This window comes from Pongo abelii, chromosome 8 (assembly GCF_028885655.2).
Source record: "Pongo abelii isolate AG06213 chromosome 8, NHGRI_mPonAbe1-v2.0_pri, whole genome shotgun sequence".
Lineage (NCBI taxonomy): Eukaryota > Metazoa > Chordata > Mammalia > Primates > Hominidae > Pongo > Pongo abelii.
The window spans coordinates 55996454-56019008 of NC_071993.2; the positions used below are offsets into that span (position 1 = coordinate 55996454).

The 22555-nt window shown below is 38.7% G+C and overlaps 1 protein-coding gene across 6 annotated transcripts in view; it reads right to left on the bottom strand.

Moving 5' to 3' along the window:
* Positions 1–18908: 18908 nt before the first annotated feature.
* The window catches only part of LOC100442808 (chimeric ERCC6-PGBD3 protein), an 84154-nt gene continuing 80507 nt past the window's right edge, over positions 18909–22555 (bottom strand). For all 6 annotated transcript variants that reach the window (XM_063727562.1, XM_024253937.3, XM_054522318.2 and 3 more), the window contains exon 21: positions 18909–21965. In XM_063727562.1, the coding sequence (XP_063583632.1) occupies positions 21546–21965 (420 nt within the window). In that variant the 3' untranslated portion in view covers positions 18909–21545. The remainder of the gene's footprint in view (positions 21966–22555) is intronic.

Here is a 22555-nt window from a genome sequence, read left to right on the forward strand (position 1 = left end):
AAGAAAAAAAAATGTACACACAAAAAAACTCATAAATACTTGTATACTATTTAGATACATACAATCATGCACCACATAATGATGTTTCAGTCAGTCATGGATGGAATACACAATGGTGGTCCCAAAAGATTATAATAGAGCTGAAAAATTCTTACCACCTAGTACATCACAGCCCTCAGAACATTGCAGTGCAATATATTATGTGTTTATCTTGACGCTGTTGTAAACAACCCTACTGCACTGCCAGTTGTATAAAAGTGTACAGTAACGTCTTAGGCCTTCACATTCACTTACACTCACTGACTCACCCAGAGCAACTTCCAGTCCTCCAAGCTCCAGTCATAAATGTCCTATAGGGGTGTACCATTTGCTATCTTTTATACCATATTTTTCCTGCACCTTTTCTGTGTTTAGATATGTTTAGATACACAAATACCATTGTCTTACAACTGCCTACAGTAATCAGTACACTCACATGCTGTACAGGTTTGTAGCCATATAGCCTAGGTGTGTAGTAGCTGTACCACTGAGGTTTGGATAAGTTACTCTATGAGGCTAGCACAATGATAAAAGTGCCTATGACATGCTGCTCAGAACGTGTCCTCATATCCCTGTCATTAAGTGACACCTGTCTGTATATACATTCATAAGTGATGGACGACAGGAAAAGGCAGGCCACTGTGAATCAAAAACCACATAGGATAAGAAGGAAAGCATACTCAGATGGGGCAGGTGGCGGCTGCCAATGTGGGAGTGCTGGCAAGGAGAGGTGTGCTGGGCCCACAGGGTCACTGCATTAGGATCAGCCAGGGATTGGGTCCTCCCCCCCTACCCTTGCCATGCAGAGACCTTTGTCTACCCCTGCCCCAGCCATTTCTGTGGACACTTCGACAAAGAGGCCTTGCCATGCCCTCAGGGCTGGAATTCACCAGGAGAAATGGGAGCCTTCACCCTACTGAGACTCGCTCCTGGACACCCTCCCCAGCAGCCCAACCCAGCTCTCTCCACAGCGCTGGAGGCAGTTTAGGATCCACAGGATCAACAGGACAGGCAAACAGGGGGTCTCAAATATATCAAACTAAGCTAAGACCACCCAAGATCTGAAGAAAACCAACACCACAAAACTCAACCAACTGCAGCACTGGAGGAGGCAAAAGGAGATCAGGAGGATATATCCTGTACTTTAAGAGAGCCCAGTGCATCCATGACACAGGACAGAGCATTACGAAAGAAGGACCAAGGGCAAATCCTAGGAGAGAACAGTCGATTGTGAAATTAAAAGAAAAACAGCTGGGCATGCGCAGAATATGAGAATGGACACTATTGAAAAACAACTGAGTGAGTACGAGGATCGAGCTGAAACATTCTTCCAAAATGTACAAAAGCACAGTTTTACAAGTAGTCTATGAAATGTGCATGTAATTCCTATGTTACAGGAACTCTTCTGAGAACATAAAAAGGTGGAGTATTTCCCAATTTATTTTCCAAGACAAGAATAACTTTCACACATGCATGCATGCACACACACACAGCAAAGCAAAAAGTAAAGAAAAAACAACTATACAGCAATTTCCCTTATGATCTCAGAGGTTAAAAATCTAATAAAGTATTAGCCAATTGAAACCAGCAGTATATTAAAAGCGAAATACATCATGACCAAATAGGGGTTCCCCACCTTCATCCCAGGATTAGGAATATTCTAGGAATGATGAGTTGATAAAAAAAAAAAAAAAAAAAAAAAAAAAAAAACCTACTAAATCTACTATACTAATCCAATTCAGAAACCTAGTAGATTAAAGAAGTATTATCATTTCATTAAACATAGAACATTAGACATAGAAAATGCAACTAAAAAATTCATCATTTGTTTCTAATGAAAACTATTTGTAAGCTAGGAACAGGAAAAGGGTTCTTAACTCATTAAAAGGTGTCAACCAGAAATTTAGAGCATATATGCTTCACATATGCAAAGCGTTCCTCATTCAAGTTAGGAAAAAGACACAGATGACCACTCCCATCACCATTCCTGGCAAATGCTGGGCTAGAGGAAGATGGTAGCACAGTAAGAAAAGAATAAGGTTTATAAATACTGAAAAGAAAGAGGAATCATGTCATTATTTGTAGATGGTATTTGTAGATTGGTATATCTAGAAAATATGAGAACCAGTTGTTGAAGCTTTAGAACTATAAAGATAATCCAGCAGTAACAAAAATAAGAAGAGTAACAATAAAAATGAAACTGCTAACAACACACACCTCTTATTTTTGTGCAAGGCACTATTCTAAGCTCTTTAGACCAACATGACAAATTAAAAAATGTAATGGTTTCAGCAATGTAACAGATAAGATTACCCAAAAGGCCTTCTAAACAAGAAATGTTATCTATAATGTTAAATAGAATGTGACAAAAATCCTTTTAACAACATAGCTGAGATCTTAGCAAAGTCAAGTGCTGGGGCCACAAATGAGAAAGAAACTATAAATAGACTGGTCCATACTCCCTGAAAAGTGCTGTTCCTGAAATACAGAAGTTTGGATTTAACACCAAGGCATGGGTAGCAGACAAAAATGTGGGCTTGTTTTAGAAAAAGAATCAGAACTGAGACCCCCTCATACAGGTGTGGCCCTCAGAAAAACCATGGGCTAGAATATTAATAGAATCTACCTCACACTACAGAGAAGCTTTGCTGTTTGAGCTGGATTCTTAGTGGGGGACTTATCCTCCCTCATATCTCACCCCACCTCTACACTCAGACAATTCATAACTATAAGTTCATATGAGTTTGAAGTCCAAACTTACATTACCACAAGATCCAAAACATTGAAAGTTAAGAAATTAACAGAAAAAATTGGTCCCAGGCTGATAATAACCATGAGATGCAAGCACATACAAAAACCACACTGGTGAGAAAGCCCCTTTGAAGATGACTCACCCATCTTTACACACAAAAACGTCACACACACACACACACACAAAACCAATTTACTGTGAGGGAGAGCCAGCAGACACCACAAAGAGCAGGATCAACAGCAAGACCTGCAGCCAGTGCAGTAATCTGATGGAGTCTATGAAACAGTGGTGTTTAAAATTATTATAGCCATGAGAAGAAAAAATAAGAAAAAAGCATTGTAAGACAAAATCGGGAAGCTTAGAGGGGAGGAAGAAACAATTTTAGAAATAAACATTATGATTATAAAATTAAAAATTCAGGCTGGGCACAGTGCCTCATACGTGTAATCCCAGTGCTTTGGGAGGCCAAAGCAGGAGGATCACTTGAGCCAAGAATTCAAGACTGGCCTGGGTGACACAACAAGACAGTGTCTCTCTGAAAAAATTTTCAAACTTCAGCCAGGTGTGGTGGCACCCGCCTGTAGCCCCAGGCTCTTGTGAGGCTGAGGCGGGAGGATCACTTGAGCCCAGGAGTTCAAGGTTGCAGTGAGCTATGGTCAAAAGTTTGCAGTGAGCTATGATCTGAGCTATGATTATGCCACTGCACTTCAACCTGGGCAAAAGTGAAACTATGTCTCAAAAAAAATAAAATAAAAACTCAATGGATAGCTTAACCAGAAAGTTAGAAATAAAAAGTTCCGGAAGGATGAAAGCAAATGAGGAGAGGCAGTATTCAAAGAAATAATGGCTACAGTCTTCCAGAAATGTTGAAGGACATGAATCCTTAAATTCAGGAAGCACAGGCTCCATACAGGATAAAAATAAATCCACATATCTCTGAGGACTGAACCAGAAGGGGAAAAACACCACATAAATCAGAGTGAAACTGCAGAACACCAGTGACAAACAGATGATAACCACAAAGGAACAACTTTTAAAAATTCATGTGGAAAAAAAACACATAAATCATAATGAAACTGCAGAACACCAATGACAGATGATATCCATAAAGGAACAACTTTTAAAACAGACAAAATAAACAATTTTCTAGAAAAATCTTACCAAAATTGACTGAAAGTAACATTGAACACCTGAAGATATTTTTTAAAGTGTACAAATCAGCAGCCTTTTGTACATTCACAATGTTGTGCAATCACCACTTCCATCTAGTTCCAAAGCACTTTCATCACCCCATAAAAGAACCCTATATCCATTAAGAAATCACTCCCCAGCTGGGCGTGGTGGCTCACGCCTGTAATCCCAGCACTTTGGGAGGCCGAAGCAGGCAGATCGCAATGTCAGGAGATCGAGACCATCCTGGTTAACACAGTGAAACCCCGTCTCTACTAAAAAAAATACAAAAAAATTAGCTGGGCATGGTGGCAGGCACCTGTAGTCCCAGCAACTTGGGAGGCTGAGGTGGGAGGCTGAGGCAGGAGAATGGTGTGAACCTGGGAGGCGGAGCTTGCAATGAGCCAAGATCATGCCACTGCACTCCAGCCTGGGCAGCAGAGCGAGACTCTGTCTCAAAAAAAAAAAGAAATCACTCTCCATCCCCCCTCCCCACCCCAGCCTTTCACAACGATTCATCTGCTTTCTGTCTACAGAATTCCCTGTTCTGTGTATTTTATATAAATGGTATCATATAATATATGTTATCTTTTGTGTCATCCTTGTTGTTGCATCAGTATTTCATCCCTTTTGTGGCTGAGTAATATTCCACTGTATAGATATACCACATTTTGGGTGGAGGAGCCAAGATGGCCGAATAGGAACAGCTCCGGTCTACAGCTCCCAGCGCGAGCGACACAGAAGACGGGTGATTTCTGCATTTCCATCTGAGGTACCGTGTTCATCTCACTAGGGAGTGCCAGACAGTGGGCGCAGGTCAGTGGGTGAGTGCACCGTGCGCCAGCCGAAGCAGGGGCGAGGCATTGCCTCACTCGGGAAGCGCAAGGGGTCAGGGAGTTCCCTTTCCAGGGGTGACAGACGGCACCTGGAAAATCAGGCCACTCCCAGCCGAATACTGTGCTTTTCCAACAGTATTCGGAAACGGTGCCCCAGGAGAGTATAGCCCGCACCTGGCTCAGAGGGTCCTACGCACATGGAGTCTCGCTGATTGCTAGCACAGCAGTCTGAGATCAAACAGCAAGTTGGCAGCGAGGCTGGGGGAGGGGCGCCCGCCATTGCCCAGGCTCGCTTAGGTAAACAAAGCAGCCTGGAAGCTTGAACTGGGTGGAGCCCACCACAGCTCAAGGAGGCCTGCCTGCCTCTGTAGGCTCCACCTCTGGGGGCAGGGCACAGACAAACAAAAAGACAGCAGTAACCTCTGCAGACTTAAATGTCCCTGTCTGACAGCTTTGAGGAGAGCAGTGGTTCTCCCAGCATGCAGCTGGAGATCTGAGAACGGGCAGACTGCCTCCTCAAGTGGGTCCCTGACCCCTGACCCCCGACCCCCGAGCAGCCTAACTGGGAGGCACCCCCCAGCAGGGGCAGACTGACACCTCACACGGCCAGCCAGGTACTCCAACAGACCTGCAGCTGAGGGTCCTGTCTGTTAGAAGGAAAACTAACAGAAAGGACATCCACACCAAAAACCCATCTGTACATCACCATCATCAAAGACCAAAAGTAGATAAAACCACAAAGATGGGGAAAAAACAGAGCAGAAAAACTGGAAACTCTAAAAACCAGAATACCTCTCCTCCTCCAAAGGAACGCAGTTCCTCACCAGCAACGGAACAAAGCTGGACGGAGAATGACTTTGACGAGCTGAGAGAAGAAGGCTTCAGACGATCAAATTACTCCGAGCTACGGGAGGATATTCAAACCAAAGGCAAAGAAGTTGAAAACTTTGAAAAAAATTTAGAAGAATGTATAACTAGAATAACCAATACAGAGAAGTGCTTAAAGGAGCTGATGGAGCTGAAAACCAAGGCTCGAGAACTACGTGAAGAATGCAGAAGCCTCAGGAGCCGATGCGATCAAATGGAAGAAAGGGTATCAGCCCTGGAAGATGAAATGAATGAAATGAAGCGAGAAGGGAAGTTTAGAGAAAAAAGAATCAAAAGAAACGAGCAAAGCCTCCAAGAAATGTGGGACTATGTGAAAAGACCAAATCTACGTCTGATTGGTGTACCTGAAAGTGACGGGGAGAATGGAAACAAGTTGGAAAACACTCTGCAGGATATTATCCAGGAGAACTTCCCCAATCTAGCAAGGCAGGCCAACATTCAGATTCAGGAAATACAGAGAACGCCACAAAGATACTCCTCCAGAAGAGCAACTCCAAGACACATAATTGTCAGATTCACCAAAGTTGAAATGAAGGAAAAAATGTTAAGGGCAGCCAGAGAGAAAGGTCGGGTTACCATCAAAGGGAAGCCCATCAGACTAAAAGCGGATCTCTTGGCAGAAACCCTACAAGCCAGAAGAGAGTGGGGGCCAATATTCAACATTCTTAAAGAAAAGAATTTTCAACCCAGAATTTCATATCCTGCCAAACTAAGCTTCATAAGTGAAGGAGAAATAAAATACTTTACAGACAAGCAAATGCTGAGAGATTTTGTCACCACCAGGCCTGCCCTAAAAGAGCTCCTGAAGGAAGCGCTAAACATGGAAAGGCACAACGGGTACCAGCCACTGCAAAATCATACGGAAATGTAAAGACCATCGAGACTAGGAAGAGACTGCATCAACTAACAAGCAAAATAACCAGCTAACATCATAATGACAGGATCAGATGCACACATAACAATATTAACTTTAAATGTAAATGGACTAAATGCTCCAATTAAAAGACACAGACTGGCAAATTGGATAAAGACTCAAGACCCATCAGTGTGCTGTATTCAGGAAACCCATCTCACGTACAGAGACACACATAGGCTCAAAATAAAAGGATGCAGGAAGATCTACCAAGCAAATGGAAAACAAAAAAAGGCAGGGGTTGCAATCCTAGTCTCTGATAAAACAGACTTTAAACCAACAAAGATCAAAAGAGACAAAGAAGGCCATTACATAATGGTAAAGGGATCAATTCAACAAGAAGAGCTAACTATCCTAAATATATATGCACCCAATACAGGAGCACCCAGATTCATAAAGCAAGTCCTGAGTGACCTACAAAGAGACTTAGACTCCCACACATTAATAATGGGAGACTTTAACACCCCACTGTCAACATTAGACAGATCAACTAAACAGAAAGTCAACAAGGATACCCAGGAATTGAACTCAGCTCTGCACCAAGCGGACCTAATAGACATCTACAGAACTCTCCACCCCAAATCAACAGAATATACATTTTTTTTAGCACCACACCACACCTATTCCAAAATTGACCATATACTTGGAAGTAAAGCTCTCCTCAATAAATGTAAAAGAACAGAAATTATAACAAACTATCTCTCAGATCACAGTGCAATCAAGCTAGAACTCAGGATTAAGAATCTCACTCAAAACCACTCAACTACGTGGAAACTGAACAACCTGCTCCTGAATGACTACTGGGTACATAACGAAATGAAGGCAGAAATAAAGATGTTCTTTGAAACCAACGAGAACCAAGACACAACATACCAGAATCTCTGGGATGCATTCAAAGCAGTGTGTAGAGGGAAATTTATAGCACTAAATGCCCACAAGAGAAAGCAGGAAAGATCCAAAATTGACACCCTAACATCACAATTAAAAGAACTAGAAAAGCAAGAGCAAACACATTCAAAAGCTAGCAGAAGGCAAGAAATAACTAAAATCAGAGCAGAACTGAAGGAAATAGAGACACAAAAAACCCTTCAAAAAATAAATGAATCCAGGAGCTGGTTTTTTGAAAGGATCAACAAAATTGATCGCTAGCAAGATTAATAAAGAAAAAAAGAGAGAAGAATCAAATAGATGCAATAAAAAATGATAAAGGGGATATCACCACCGATCCCACAGAAATACAAACTACCATCAGAGAATATTACAAACACCTCTACGCAAATAAACTAGAAAATCTAGAAGAAATGGATAAATTCCTCAACACATACACCCTCCCAAGACTAAACCAGGAAGAAGTTGAATCTCTGAATAGACCAATAACAGGAGCTGAAATTGTGGCAATAATCAATAGCTTACCAACCAAAAAAAGTCCAGGACCAGATGGGTTCACAGCCGAATTCTACCAGAGGTACAAGGAGGAGCTGGTACCATTCCTTCTGAAACTATTCCAATCAATAGAAAAAGAGGGAATCCTCCCTAACTCATTTTATGAGGCCAGCATCATCCTGATACCAAAGCCTGGCAGAGACACAACAAAAAAAGAGAATTTTAGACCAATATCCTTGATGAACATTGATGCAAAAATCCTCAATAAAATACTGGCAAACAGAATCCAGCAGCACATCAAAAAGCTTATCCACCATGATCAAGTGGGCTTCATCCCTGGGATGCAAGGCTGGTTCAATATACACAAATCAATAAATGTAATCCAGCATATAAACAGAACCAAAGACAAAAACCACATGATTATCTCAACAGATGCAGAAAAGGCCTTTGACAAAATTCAACAACCCTTCATGCTAAAAACTCTCAATAAATTAGGTATTGATGGGAAGTATCTCAAAATAATAAGAGCTATTTATGACAAACCCACAGCCAATATCATACTGAATGGGCAAAAACTGGAAGCATTCCCTTTGAAAACTGGCACAAGACAGGGATGCCCTCTCTCACCACTTCTATTCAACAAGTGTTGGAAGTTCTGGCCAGGGAAATTAGGCAAGAGAAGGAAATCAAGGGTATTCAATTAGGAAAAGAGGAAGTCAAATTGTCCCTGTTTGCAGATGACATGATAGTATATCTAGAAAACCCCATTGTCTCAGCCCAAAATCTCCTTAAGCTGATAAGCAACTTCAGCAAAGTCTCAGGATACAAAATCAATGTACAAAAATCACAAGCATTCTTATACATCAATAACAGACAAACAGAGAGCCAAATCATGAGTGAACTCCCATTCACAATTGCTTCAAAGAGAATAAAATACCTAGGAATCCAACTTACAAGGGATGTGAAGGACCTCTTCAAGGAGAACTACAAACCACTGCTCAAGGAAATAAAAGAGGATACAAACAAATGGAAGAACATTCCATGCTCATGCGTAGGAAGAATCAACATCATGAAAATGGCCATCCTTCCCAAGGTAATTTACAGATTCAATGCCATCCCCATCAAGTTACCAATGACTTTCTTCACAGAATTGGAAAAAACTACTTTAAAGTTCATATGGAACCAAAAAAGAGCCCACATCGCCAAGTCAATCCTAAGCCAAAAGAACAAAGCTGGAGGCATCATGCTACCTGACTTCAAACTATACTACAAGGCTACAGTAACCAAAACAGCATGGTACTGGTACCAAAACAGAGATATAGATCAACGGAACAGAACAGAGCCGTCAGAAATAATGCCACATATCTACAACTATCTGATCTTTGACAAACCTGACAAAAACAAGAAATGGGGAAAGGATTCCCTATTTAATAAATCGTGCTGGGAAAACTGGCTAGCCATATGTAGAAAGCTGAAACTAGATCCCTTCCTTACACCTTATACAAAAATCAATTCAAGATGGATTAAAGACTTAAACGTTAGACCTAAAACCATAAAAACCCTAGAAGAAAACCTAGGCAATACCATTCAGGACATAGGCATGGGCAAGGACTTCATGTCTAAAACACCAAAAGCAATGGCAACAAAAGCCAAAATTGACAAATGGGATCTAATTAAACTAAAGAGCTTCTGCACAGCAAAGGAAACTACCATCAGAGTGAACAGGCAACCTACAAAATGGGAGAAAATTTTCGCAACCTACTCATCTGACAAAGTGCTAATATCCAGAATCTACAATGAACTCCAACAAATTTACAAGAAAAAAACAAACAACCCCATCAAAAAGTGGGCGAAGGACATGAACAGACACTTCTCAAAAGAAGACATTTATGCAGCCAAAAAACACATGAAAAAATGCTCACCATCACTGGTCATCAGAGAAATGCAAATCAAAACCACAATGAGATACCATCTCACGCCAGTTAGAATGGCAATCATTAAAAAGTCAGGAAACAACAGGTGCTGGAGAGGATGTGGAGAAATAGGAACACTTTTACACTGTTGGTGGGACTGTAAACTAGTTCAACCCTTGTGGAAGTCAGTGTGGCGATTCTTCAGGGATCTAGAACTAGAAATTCCATTTGACCCAGCCATCCCATTACTGGGTATATACCCAAAGGACTATAAATCATACTGCTATAAAGACACATGCACATGTATGTTTACTGCAGCATTATTCACAATAGCAAAGACTTGGAACCAACCCAAATGTCCAACAATGATAGACTGGATTAAGAAAATGTGGCACATATACACCATGGAATACTATGCAGCCATAAAAAATGATGAGTTCATGTCCTTTGTAGGGACATGGATGAAATTGGAAATCATCATTCTCAGTAAACTATCGCAAGAACAAAAAACCAAACACCGCATATTTTCACTCATAGGTGGGAACTGAACAATGAGAACACATGGACACAGGAAGGGGAACATCACACTTCAGGGACTATTGTGGGGTGGGGGGAGGGGGGAGGGATAGCATTGGGAGATATACCTAATGCTAGATGACGAGTTGGTGGGTGCAGCGCACCAGCATGGCACATGTATACATATGTAACTTACCTGCACGTTGCGCACATGTACCATAGAGCCTAAAGTATAATAATAAGAAGAAGAAGAAGAAAAAAAAAAGATATACCACATTTTGTTTATCCATTCATCTGTCAATGGATACTTCAACTGTTTCCATATTTTGACCATTGTGAATAGTGCTACTATGAATATTCATACAAGTATTTGAGCACCAGTTTTTAGTTTGTGGAATATTCCACAAAGTATAATTGTTGGATCATATGGTAATTATATGTTTAACTTTTTGAGGAAACACCAAACAGTTTTTCACAGTGGTTGCACCATTTTACATTCTCACCAGCAATGTATAAGGGTTTGCTTATCCATGTCCTTGTCAACACTGTTATTGTTTTAAAAAAATTTATTATAGTCATGCTAGTGACTGTGAAGTGGTACCTCATCACAGTTTTGACTTGCATTTCCCTAAAGACTAATGATGTCGAGCATCTTTTCATGTGCTTTTTGGCCATTTGTATATCTTCTTTGGGAAATGTCTATTCAGATTCTTCAAGCATTTTTAATTGGGTTGTCTTTTTGTTAAGCTCCCATTTATCTTGTACCTTATGTTAATTATTTATTAACAACTGTACTGAGATATAATTCATATACCATATAACTCATTTATTTCAGTAGTACAATTCAGTAACTTTTAGTATACTCAAAGATATATGCAACCATCACCACCTCAATTTTACATTTTCATCACCTGAAAACCTAAAAATCACCTCCAAACCCCCAACTTTTTAACTATTGTCCTCACTTATGACCCTTTAAGCAACCTACTTACCACTTTTTCTTTAAGCAACCACTAACCTACTTCCTGTTTCTATAGATTTCCCTATTCTGGACTTTTATACGGATGGGATCATAGCATGTGGTCTTTCATGACTTTTTCACTTAGCAGAAAATTTTAGAGGTTCGTCAGTGTTATAGCATGTATCAGTGTATCAGTCCTTCATTGCTTTTTGGAGCTGAATAATATTCCATTGTATAGATATACTGCATTTTAAAATCCATTCACCTATTGATGTATATTTGAGCTGTTTCCACTTTTTGGCTATTATGAACAATGCTGCTAGAGACATTCATACACAAGTTTCTGTGTGGACATATGTCTTCATTTCACTTGGTTATACACCTAGGAGAGGAATTTCTAGGTCATAGGCTAGCTCTGTCTTTAATCATTTGAGAAATTGCAACTGTTTTCTAAAGTGGCTGCACCATTTTACATTCTTACTAGCAGTATCTGTGGCTTTCAATCTCTCTACAATCTCTTGTCAACACTTGTTACTATCTTTTTTATTTTAGCCAATGGGTGTGAAGTGATAGCTCATTGTGGTTTTGCTTTGCATTTCCCTGATGACTAATGATGCCAAGCATCTTTTCATGTGCTTATTGGCCATTTTTATATATTTGGGAAAATGTCTAATCAGATCCTTTGTCCATTTTTAAAGTTATTTCTGAGTCTTTATTAGATATGATTCACAAATATTTTCTCCAGTTCTGTAGGTTGTCTTTTCCCTTTCTTGATGGTATCCTTCGAAGCACAAAAGCTTTAAATTTCGATGAAGTCCAAATTCTCTTTTTTCTTTTGCTGCTTGTGTTTTTAATGTCATATCTAAGAATGCTTTGCCAAGCACAAGTTCATGAAGATTTACCCATTTTCTTCTAAGAGTTTTATAGGTTTTGCTTTGATAGTTAGGTCTTTTTTTTTCTTTCTTTTTTTTTTTTTTTTTGAGACAGAGTCTCACTCTGTCACCCAGGCTGGAGCACAGTGGCACAATCTCGGCTCCTGGGTTCAAGTGATCCTTCTGCCTCAGCCTCCCAAGTAGCTGGGACTACAGGTGCGCGCCACCACGCCCAGCTAATTTTTGTATTTTTAGTAGAGACAGGGTTTCACCATATTGGCCAGGCTGCTCTCAAACTCCTGACCTTATGATCTACCCACCTCAGCCTCCCAAAGTGTTGGGATTACAGGCGTGAGCCACCGCGCCTGGCCTCTTTCATCTATTTTAACTTTTTTTCTTTTTTCTTTTTTTTTTTGACATAGGGTCTTGCTCTGTCACCCAGGCTGGAGTACAGTGGCATGCTCATGGATCACTACAACCTTGACCTCCTGGGCTCAAGTGATCCTCTCACCATAGCCTCCTGAGTAGCTGGGACTACAGATGCACATGACCATGACCAGCTAACTTGTTTCTTCTGTAGAGACATGACTTTGCCATGTTGCCCAGGCTGGTCTGAAACTCCTGGACTCAAGCAATCTGCCCCTTTGCCTCCCAAAGTGCTAAGACTACAGGCATGGGCCGTCATACCCAGCCAATTTTTTAAATATAATGTAAGGTAAGTGTCCAACTTCATTCTTTTGCACGTGACTATCCACTTGTCCCAGCACTATTTGTTGAAAAGACTGTTCTTTCCCCACTGAATGGACTTGGCACCTTTGCTGAAAATCAGTTGACTACAGATGTTTGCATTTATTTCTGGAATCACCATTTTTTTAAAAATACAATGATCTATGTCTACCCTTGTGCCAGTAACACACTTATTAATTACTGTTGTTTTGTAATTCAAAATGAGGAAATGTGGGATTTTCTACTTTATTCTTTTTCAGGATTTCTTTGGCTATTCTGGGTCCCTTGCAATTTCATATAACTCTTAGCATCAGCTTGTCAATTTCTGCAAAGAAGTCAGCAGAGATTCTGACAGGGATTATGCTGAATCTGTAGACAAGTTTGAAGAATATTGTCATCTTAACAGCATTAACTCTTCTGATCCATGAACATGGGATGTTTTCCCATTTATTTACATCTTCTTTAATTACTTTCTGCAATGTTTTGTAGTTTTCAGAGTGTAAGTTTTGCACTTTTTGTTAAATATGTTATTAAGCACCTTATTCTTTTTGATGCTATTATGAATATTCTTAATTTCATTTTTGATTATTCATTGCAGGTCTGTAGAAATACGATTTTTTTTTTTGAAACGGAGTCTCGCTTTGTCACCCAGGCTGGAGTGCAGTGGCACAATCTTGGCTCACTGCAAGCTCCGCCTCCTGGGTTCATGCCATTCTCCTGCCTCAGCCTCCCAAGTAGCTGGGACTACAGGCACCCGCCACCATGCCCGGCTAATTTTTTGTATTTTTAGTGGAGACGGGGTTTCACCATGTCAGCCAGGATGGTCTCGATCTCCTGACCTCGTGATCTGCCCGCCTAGGCCTCCCAAAGTGCTGGGATTACAGGCATAAGCCACCATGCCCGGTCCAATTGATTTTTAAATACTGATGTTGTATCCTCCCATCTTGCTGAACTCATTTATTAGTTTCAATAGTTTTTTTTTTTTTTTTTTAGTGGATTCCCTAGAATTTTCTACATACAAGATCATGTCATTTGTGAACAGTCTTTCTTCTTTCTGTCCAACCTTTTATTTCTTCTTGCATAATTGCAATGGCTAGACCCTCCAGTACAATGTTAAATAGAAGTGTGATAATGGGCATCCTTGTCTTATTTCTAATCTCAGTGGGAAAGCATTCAGTTTTTCACCATTAAGTATAAAGATAGCTGTAGATTTTTCATAGATGTTCTTTATCAGGTTAAGGTAGTTTCCTTCCATTCCTCGTTTTTCGAACATTTTTATGATGAAAGGGTGTTGGATTTATTCAAATGCACCTATTTCTGCATCAGTACAGATGACTTTTTTATTATATTGATATAATGTATTACATTGATTTTCACATGGTAAGCCAATCTTATATCCCTGGGATAAATCCTACTTGGTGATGGTGTATAATTATTTTTATATGTTGCTGGATTTGGTTTGCAGCATTTAGTGGAGGATTTTTGCATGTATTTCATAAGACATATTGGTCTGCAGTTTTCTTGTGATATCTTTGAGCAGTTTTGTTATCAGGGCAATACTGGGAAGTACTCCCTCCTATTTCTTGAAAGAGTTTGAGAATAATTGCTATTATTTGATTGTTTGGTAGAACACAGTGGTAAAATTGTCTGTGCCTGGACTATTCTTTGTGGGCAATTTTCTGATTCCTGATTTAATCTGTTCACTAGTTATAGGTCTATTCAGATTGCTCATTTCTGTAAGGTTGGTAGTAGTGTCTACTCTTGCATATCAGATCCTAGTAATTTGAGTATTGCCTTTTTATTAGTTAACCTAGTGAAATATTTGTCATATTTATTGATCTTTTCAAATTACCAGTTTCTAGTAGTATTTTCTCTATTGCTTTTCTATTCTTTCATTAATTTCTACTCTAACTTTATTATTTCCTTCCTTCTGCTTGCTTTAGGTTTAGTTAGTTCTTCTTTCTTCAGTGACTTAAGGTGGAAGAAAGGTTATTGCTTTATTTCTTCCTTCTTAATACAGGCATTTACACCTATAAATTTCTTCTAAGCACTTTTTTAGCTGCATCCGTACAGTTTACTTGTGTCTTAATTTTCATTAGCCTCAAAGTGCTGATTACCTTCTTGTTTTCTTCTTTGGTCTATTGGTCATTTAGTAGTGTGTTGTTCAATTTCCTAATTGTGAGTTCTTCAAATGTTCCCATTTTTTATTTCTAATTTAATCCTGTGATTATGATCACAAAATGCACTTTGCATTATTTCTATCCTTTTAAACGTATTGAAGTTTCATGGTCTAGCATAAGGCCTATCCTGAAGAATGTTCCATGAGCATTTGAGAATGTATATGCTGCAGCGCTTGGGTGAAGTGTTCTATAGATGTCTGTTAGGGCTAGTTGGTTTACAGCATTGGTCAAGTTTTCTATTTCATTGTTAACCTTGTGTCTAGTTTTGTCCACTATTGAAAATAGGTTATTGGAGTCTCCAATTATTATTGTGACCATTTTCTTCTTCCATTTCTGTCAGTTTTTGCTTTCTGTGTTTTGATAGTGTTAAGTTCATACATATGTTTACAACTGTTATATCTTTTTGATGGGTTAACCTTTTTATCATTATAAAATGTCTCTATCTCTAGGAGCATTTTTGTCTTAAAATCTACTTTGTCTGACACTAGTATAGCCAGTCCAGCTTTCTTACAGCAATTGTTTGCACTACTTCTTTTTGTATCCTTTTAATCTATCTGTGTCTTTGAGCCTAAAGTGTGTCTCCCATAGATAACATAGAGTTGGAATGTATTTTTAATCCAATCTGATAGTCTCTGCCTAAATTCATTAACATTTATTATTGATAAGTTGAATACACATTACTTTTTGTTTTCTATTATCCATTGTGTTCTTTTCATTCTCTTTTAATATTGCCTTTTGCATCAAGTGAGTATTTTCTAAGGTAGTATTTTAATTTTATTAATAATTTTTCAACTATATTTCTGGAGTTATTTTATTAGTGGTTGCTCTAGTGTTTACCATATACATCTTATCGGAATCTATTAGAATTACACAAGCTTAACTCCAATAATATATAGAAGCTTTACTCCTATATAGCTATATTCCCTTTCCCCTTTTGTGATATTTTAGGTATACGGTATGGTATCTATTAATGTTACAAATCCAACACATTGTTATAATTATTACTTTACCATCTGCCATCATTTCATTAGTCTATTACAGCTTTGCTCCCAGCCACCTCCTTTGTGCTGTTTTGACAAATGTTACATATATGACATTTCTGTATGTTATAGACCAATACATCATATACATATTATTTGATAGTTGCATTTTAATCAGTTAAGAGGAGAAAAATATGCATTTATGTGACTTTTATAATTATATAATTGCTTTTACTGGTGCTCTTCTCTTGCTTTCAGCCTAAAGAACTTCATTTAATACTTCTTATTAGGCAGGTTGGTTAACAACAATTTTTCTGTTTTTGTTTATCTGGGAAAGTCTTTATTTCACTTTCATTTTTGAATAATACATTTGCTGGATATAGGATTCTTGGTTGACAGTTTTTTTTTTTTCTTCAAGCACTTTGACTGTTATACCTGCCTTCTGGCCTCCATTATTTCTTTTGAGAAGTCAAGTATTAATTTTGTTCTCTAAGTGATGTATGTTTTTTTCACTCACTACTTTCAAGGTTTTCTCACCTTTGATTTCAGCATTTTTTACTATGATGTGTCTGTGAATCCCTCTGCATTTATCATGCTGGACGTTCACTAAGCTTCCTAGATGTTTTTCAATCAATTTGGAGAGTTTTCAGTCATTGTATCTTTAAATATTTCCTTTTTCTTCTGTTCTTCTTGTACTCCCATTACATGCATACTTAATGGCGCACATAATGGTGCTTCACATTTCTCTGAGGTTTTGCTCATCTTTCATTTTTTTCTCTCTGTTCTTTGGAAAGCATATCTCTCTTTTTCTATCTGCCAGTTGGCTGACAATTTCTTCTGCCAGCTCAAATCTACTATTGAACCCCTTTAGTACATTTTTTCCTTATTATAGTTTTTAACTTCATGAATTTAGCTCTTGCCACTTGCAGCTGGAGGGGATAAGAAATGCTGGCATCTTGCCCCTCCCTGTGAGGTACCATACCTCTGGACAGGGAGCTGAGGGAGACAGAGCTCTGTTTTCTTGGCTGCACCCACTGAAATGGGAGAGAGGGAGTGAATGTGTTGTGGCTGAAGTGTCTGACTCACTGTTCTTACCAAGATTTGGATTTTCTTGAATAAGCGTTACTTTATTCTACATGCTTTTAGGACAATTTCCAGTGACATTAAGTGTTTGTGTCTCTCTGTATGAGAGGAAGGTGTTTATTTTTTGTTACAATTTTCACCAGTTATAGCTAATTCCTAGGACAGTGGGTCCACAGGGCCCTTCACATTGCCATTCTGGAAGTGAAAGTCTAAAAGATATTTCAATGTTAGAAAATTTAACTGTGTACTTTACTACACTAAGAAAAGCTATACAATTATATCAATATATACCAGAAAAGACTTTGAGGACAATCATTCTACCATTTGTGATAATCAATTATGATACCACAATGATAAAAACAGTGGGTTACTAGCAAAGTTAGATAAATGGACCAATTTAACAGAATGCAGAGCCAAGAAACATTCCCATAAATTATATGTAAATTGGTAAAGGTGGCCTTATACATCAGGAGGAAAATAATAGACTATTTTTTAAAGGTGCTAGGGAAACTAGCTATCCATATGGGATTAATAATTTATGAGACTGTATTCATGACCCTAGCTAGGGAATGGTTCTTAAATAAACAAAAAAAATGGAAAGACTGAATTTACTATATTTTAAAACTTCCGTATGATAAACATCACAAAATAGATACATGAATATGCTAATTCTCCATATTTTTATATAAGTTAAAAGACTCACAACCAAAACTAAAAATCTATAAAACACCTAGGAATGAGCCTATTATGAAATGTGCAAGACATTTATGAAGAAAGTTATTAAAATTTCATCCAAGAATATAAAAGACTTTAATAAAATGAGGCCTATCGTAACACTAATCAGAAACATTATATTAATTATAAAGAGGTCTATTATTCTCAAATTAATGTGTAAACAAATGCAATCCTAGTCAAAAGAACACCACAATTTTACTGGAATTTAATAAACTAATTCTTGATTTAGCTGGAACAGAAAACACCCAAGAATAGGACACTGAAGAGGGAGAGAAAGGAAAAGGAACTTGCCCATGAATGGCAAAACACAATGCAAAGCACCAAATGACAGTGTGAGGAGTGTGGTTGGTAGAACCAACACCTGGATCCACAGGTCAGAAATACACAACTTAGCATGTGATGAGTTGAAAGCTGACATTTTAAACTGGTGGAGAAAAGAATATTTGTTGATCATTGGAATAACTGCCTTTTTGTTTTTGTTTAGGGGAGCAATCCTAAAAGATAAACAACCCACAGGAAAACTAGACCAACATAACACAAATAGGCAATGTACAGTAGACATCTACAAATGGCCAATAAACATGGGAATGTTTGATTTTGTAAGTAATCAGGGAAATTCAAGTGAAAACAAGGTACTTTCAATCATGAGACTGGTTAAAACAAAACAAAACAATCTACCGATATTGATATCACTTACTGTTGGCAAGGGTTTGGAGAAATGGGTCCTTTTATGGAGGGTGAATTGACGCAAGCAATTCTGCTACATCCACTGACATTTAAAATCTACATCATTAATCCAACAATTCTATGCAGGTAGAGCTATACTTACAGGAATAGAAATGTCTTGCATATAATATTAAATGAAAAGTTAGTTGCAAAATGAGGACAGTATAACGCCATTAATATAAATTACATATTTAAAGCAAACTAGTTGCTATAATAGACTTCAAAAGACAGTAGCTTAAGCAAGTCAGTATTTTATTTTACTCTTAAATAACAGGTCAAAGGAGAGCAGTTCAAGACTGGCAGGCCAACTTCTCCTTCCTTAACACATCACTTCCATCTCTTGAGACTGAAGCTCCCATTGGCCTCCCAGCCAGCAAGAAAGGGGAATGTCAAGGAGAGTGCATACCCTGCTTCTTTAAAGGGCCAATTGGGAAGTTTAAAACTTAGTCATATGGCCACAGTTAACTGTAAGAGAGGCTGAGAAGTAGTCTTAAGCTGAGCAGCCAGACGTCCAGGTAAAACTCAAAAATTTTATTAATAAAGGAAGAATGGGAAAATGACATTATAGCAGCAGTCTGTGTCATGTGATTCTCTAAATGCATGGAGAATACACACCAAACATAGGGCTGTACTTAGCTGTGGAACAGGTGCAAGGTGGTGTGGGGGTCGGGAGACAGACTATTGCTTGAACATTTTTAATGGTGATGGTATTAACATATTTAATTTTTTGACAAAATTTTAAAATCCTTTATTTGTGCTGATAAAGCATGTTAAATACATTAAATCTATCTACATTGTACAAAGCTTTTAAAGTTCTAAAAATTAGATTTTTATCTAAATGAATAAATTTCTCTGTATTGTTAAAACCATTCTACTTACTGCATTGTTCTCCAAGTCCCTCCATCCAGGAGGCACGGTAACAATGTGTCAGATCTCCACACTGAGACACCACCTTCCCAAGATCATGGTACGTCAGCAGCAGAACTGAGACAAGAAATGGAACCTTGCTCCTACTGCATTATAGCTTTTGATAGTATTTGCTACTTGAAGAGAAGGCTATACCTTGTCTAGCTCAATATAGTTTATGTTTCAGACACTATAAGTATGATGCCCAAATGCTTCATGAGTGAACAAGGTCAGCAGATCACCCTGAGAACAAGGAAAACACAATTTCCTTATAGGCTAATGACTATAAAAATAGAAATTAAGAGCTCCCCAGAAACAAACCACTTAGTCAAAAAGGAAGGAGTTTTGACTTCCTTCTAAGCCAAGTACTCAAGTTTAAGACTTATTGGCCTGTTTAAAAATCCTTTCTATGACTTCTAAACAATGATGGCAAAGTGACGAAAATAATGTAATCATCTTCTTCCCTCATTATATATAAACCAAACTAAAAACAAAAGAAATGAACAAGCTATAATCCAAAAAAACTAGAAAATCCTGACGGGAATCATATAGGACATCTCTAAGAAAACGATTCTTGGCTTAAGCAAAATATTAGAGCAGAGAAAGCAAAACTCATGTCTTCTCATGCAGTCCGGCAAGGCCCCCCTGCCCAGAACCCTCCTCTCTGGGTCACAGGGATGAGCAGACAGAAGATCTGGACACAGCTACCCATGTTAAGCATGAGAGAGATGTAAAGAAATAGCAGGGTAGGAGGGCAGGCATACTACAGAAAAATGAGAGAGAGGAAAAGAGCAGGCCAGAGAATACAAATCCAAGAAACAAACTGCACTGAGATAGCTACAGAAGAAATTCCAGGAATACGATGAATTTCAGAAAACAACACTTCAAAGATGAGATGATAAAATCATCCTGAGAAGGAAACAAGAAAAACATGGGTAAGAAAATAAACTGAGGATCAAAGCAACACCATCACAGAACCATAAACACATAAACAGTAGTGAGATACAAACAGCCTTGGCTGGAATCCAAACCACAGAAACAGGAAAGCCCGTCGCAGGGAATGCAAAGGCAGGCGCAAGACGAAGGCAACTGGAGAGAAGACAGCCTGCCAGCCTGCAGCCAAGAGAGGCCTGGAGTGGTGTCACTTCATGGTAACGACAGCTGGGTCTGCTGTGGGCTGCAGTGATGTTTGTGTGCATGCATGTGTGTGGTTTTTATGTACCTACTTTTGGCTTTGATTTTTTTTTCATGATAACACATTTTGTGACTGTAGGAGAGAAAAAGATGCCCTCTGCTTAAAGGAAAGCCAGGGTAAACTGAATACCCTACAGCTTTCTGCAAATACATGTCTTATCATTTAACACCATACTATTTCATGCTTTACTAATAAAAATATTCACCAATTTACCAGTACCTTGAAAAGAGGATCTTTTCAAGAAAATTAATAATCAAACAACAAATAACAAACCTGACCTTTGTGGGCGGCAAATGGCAAATTTAAATGTTTAAAGTTTAAGCATCAAAATAATGCTGTTATCAGATATTGATGAACTTATTGAACAGGTCTGACTGAATTTAAGACCTGTTTTTAGCACCAATAAAAAAAATTATTGAGATTTCTGTTCTGCAAACTTCTAACTGTGCTCCCTGACAGCATCTTTTGGGTAAAGGAATAAATGTGTTCCAAGGAGTAACTGTTAGGTACCTGATTTTATAATATAATTCAGATTGCCAAAAAAAAAAAAAATCAATCCAAGCATTTTCTCCTTTAGCTAGCATTATTAAAACTTTTAACTTTCAGAGAAGAGTTTCTTCTTCCTTAAAGTTTTAATTCTGAGGTAGACGTCATGCAAACAAACATCAAGAGCAGCCAACTTCCATTGACAAACATGATTATTAATAATAAATTAATAATCAGAAATGCCCGTTAGAAAAAGGGACTTGAAAGTTTAGGAAGCAATGTTGTTTAGCAGTATTCTGGCTTGAGTTTCCAAATTCCTTCACCACCAGAAGTTCTATGGAAAGTGCACAGATTTCTCAATAGTTCTCGGAAGACACAAGACTGTGATGCAGATAACTTGGATTCAAACTCCTGCAGTATCTCCCTAGTGCTGGCCTGGCCATCAGTGTGGGCCTGGAAAGCGATGAAGTTTCTCATCTCCACCAGAAGGTCATCATGTTCTGTGGTGGGCAGCATGGCAGAAGCTTCCTGCAGGTGCCCGCTTTCACTTTCTAAACGCTCTGGCAGAATCAGGTGGTTTCTAGCTCTCATTTTAGCCAAGAGTGAGGAGGAAGCGAGGGCCCCGGATGAAGAGTCTGCATCTTCTGCTCTTCCACTAAAATGCTCAGGGACATTATCTTTTCCCTCCTTTTTCATGATGCCATCCTAGAAAAAGAAGACCACTACATTGATATATTTAATTTCTAGTTTATGCCTCCACTTCCTTCCCCAAAGGCTGTGAAGGGTCACAAGACAACACATGTGCCAGGGTGGTGAGGTTGACAGGGTAAGACTGAGACTCCACCTAATGAAAAGGGAAAGGAGGAGGGTCCAGTATCTAAATCCTCCCACTGTTAAGATACCATTTCCTAAAAAAAAAATAAAGAGGGGGCAACCAAGCCATTCCCTTAGTCACCACTCAACACGGTGGTGGACGGGAAGGCAGAGTGGAGGCTTCCAGGCAAGGTTTCAGGAAAATCTGTCTCTAGGAGGCCCAGGACCACTTTCAGTACCTGTGGGCTTTTCCTGTTCTTCCTCTCAAATGGACCCTGTACACTGTGGATAAGGAACAATATCATAGCTATACTTCTTTTTCTTCACTTTTAAGTCTTCTTACTCTTTCCTACCTTACATCTAATCCAAGTTTCCTTAAAAAAACACAAATCTAACTCTGAAAGGGTCTCAAATCCCTACTGCTAAAAGCACAGAACATGGGAAGTCAAAAAGGTACACGTATTCCTAAACATGTTCATATT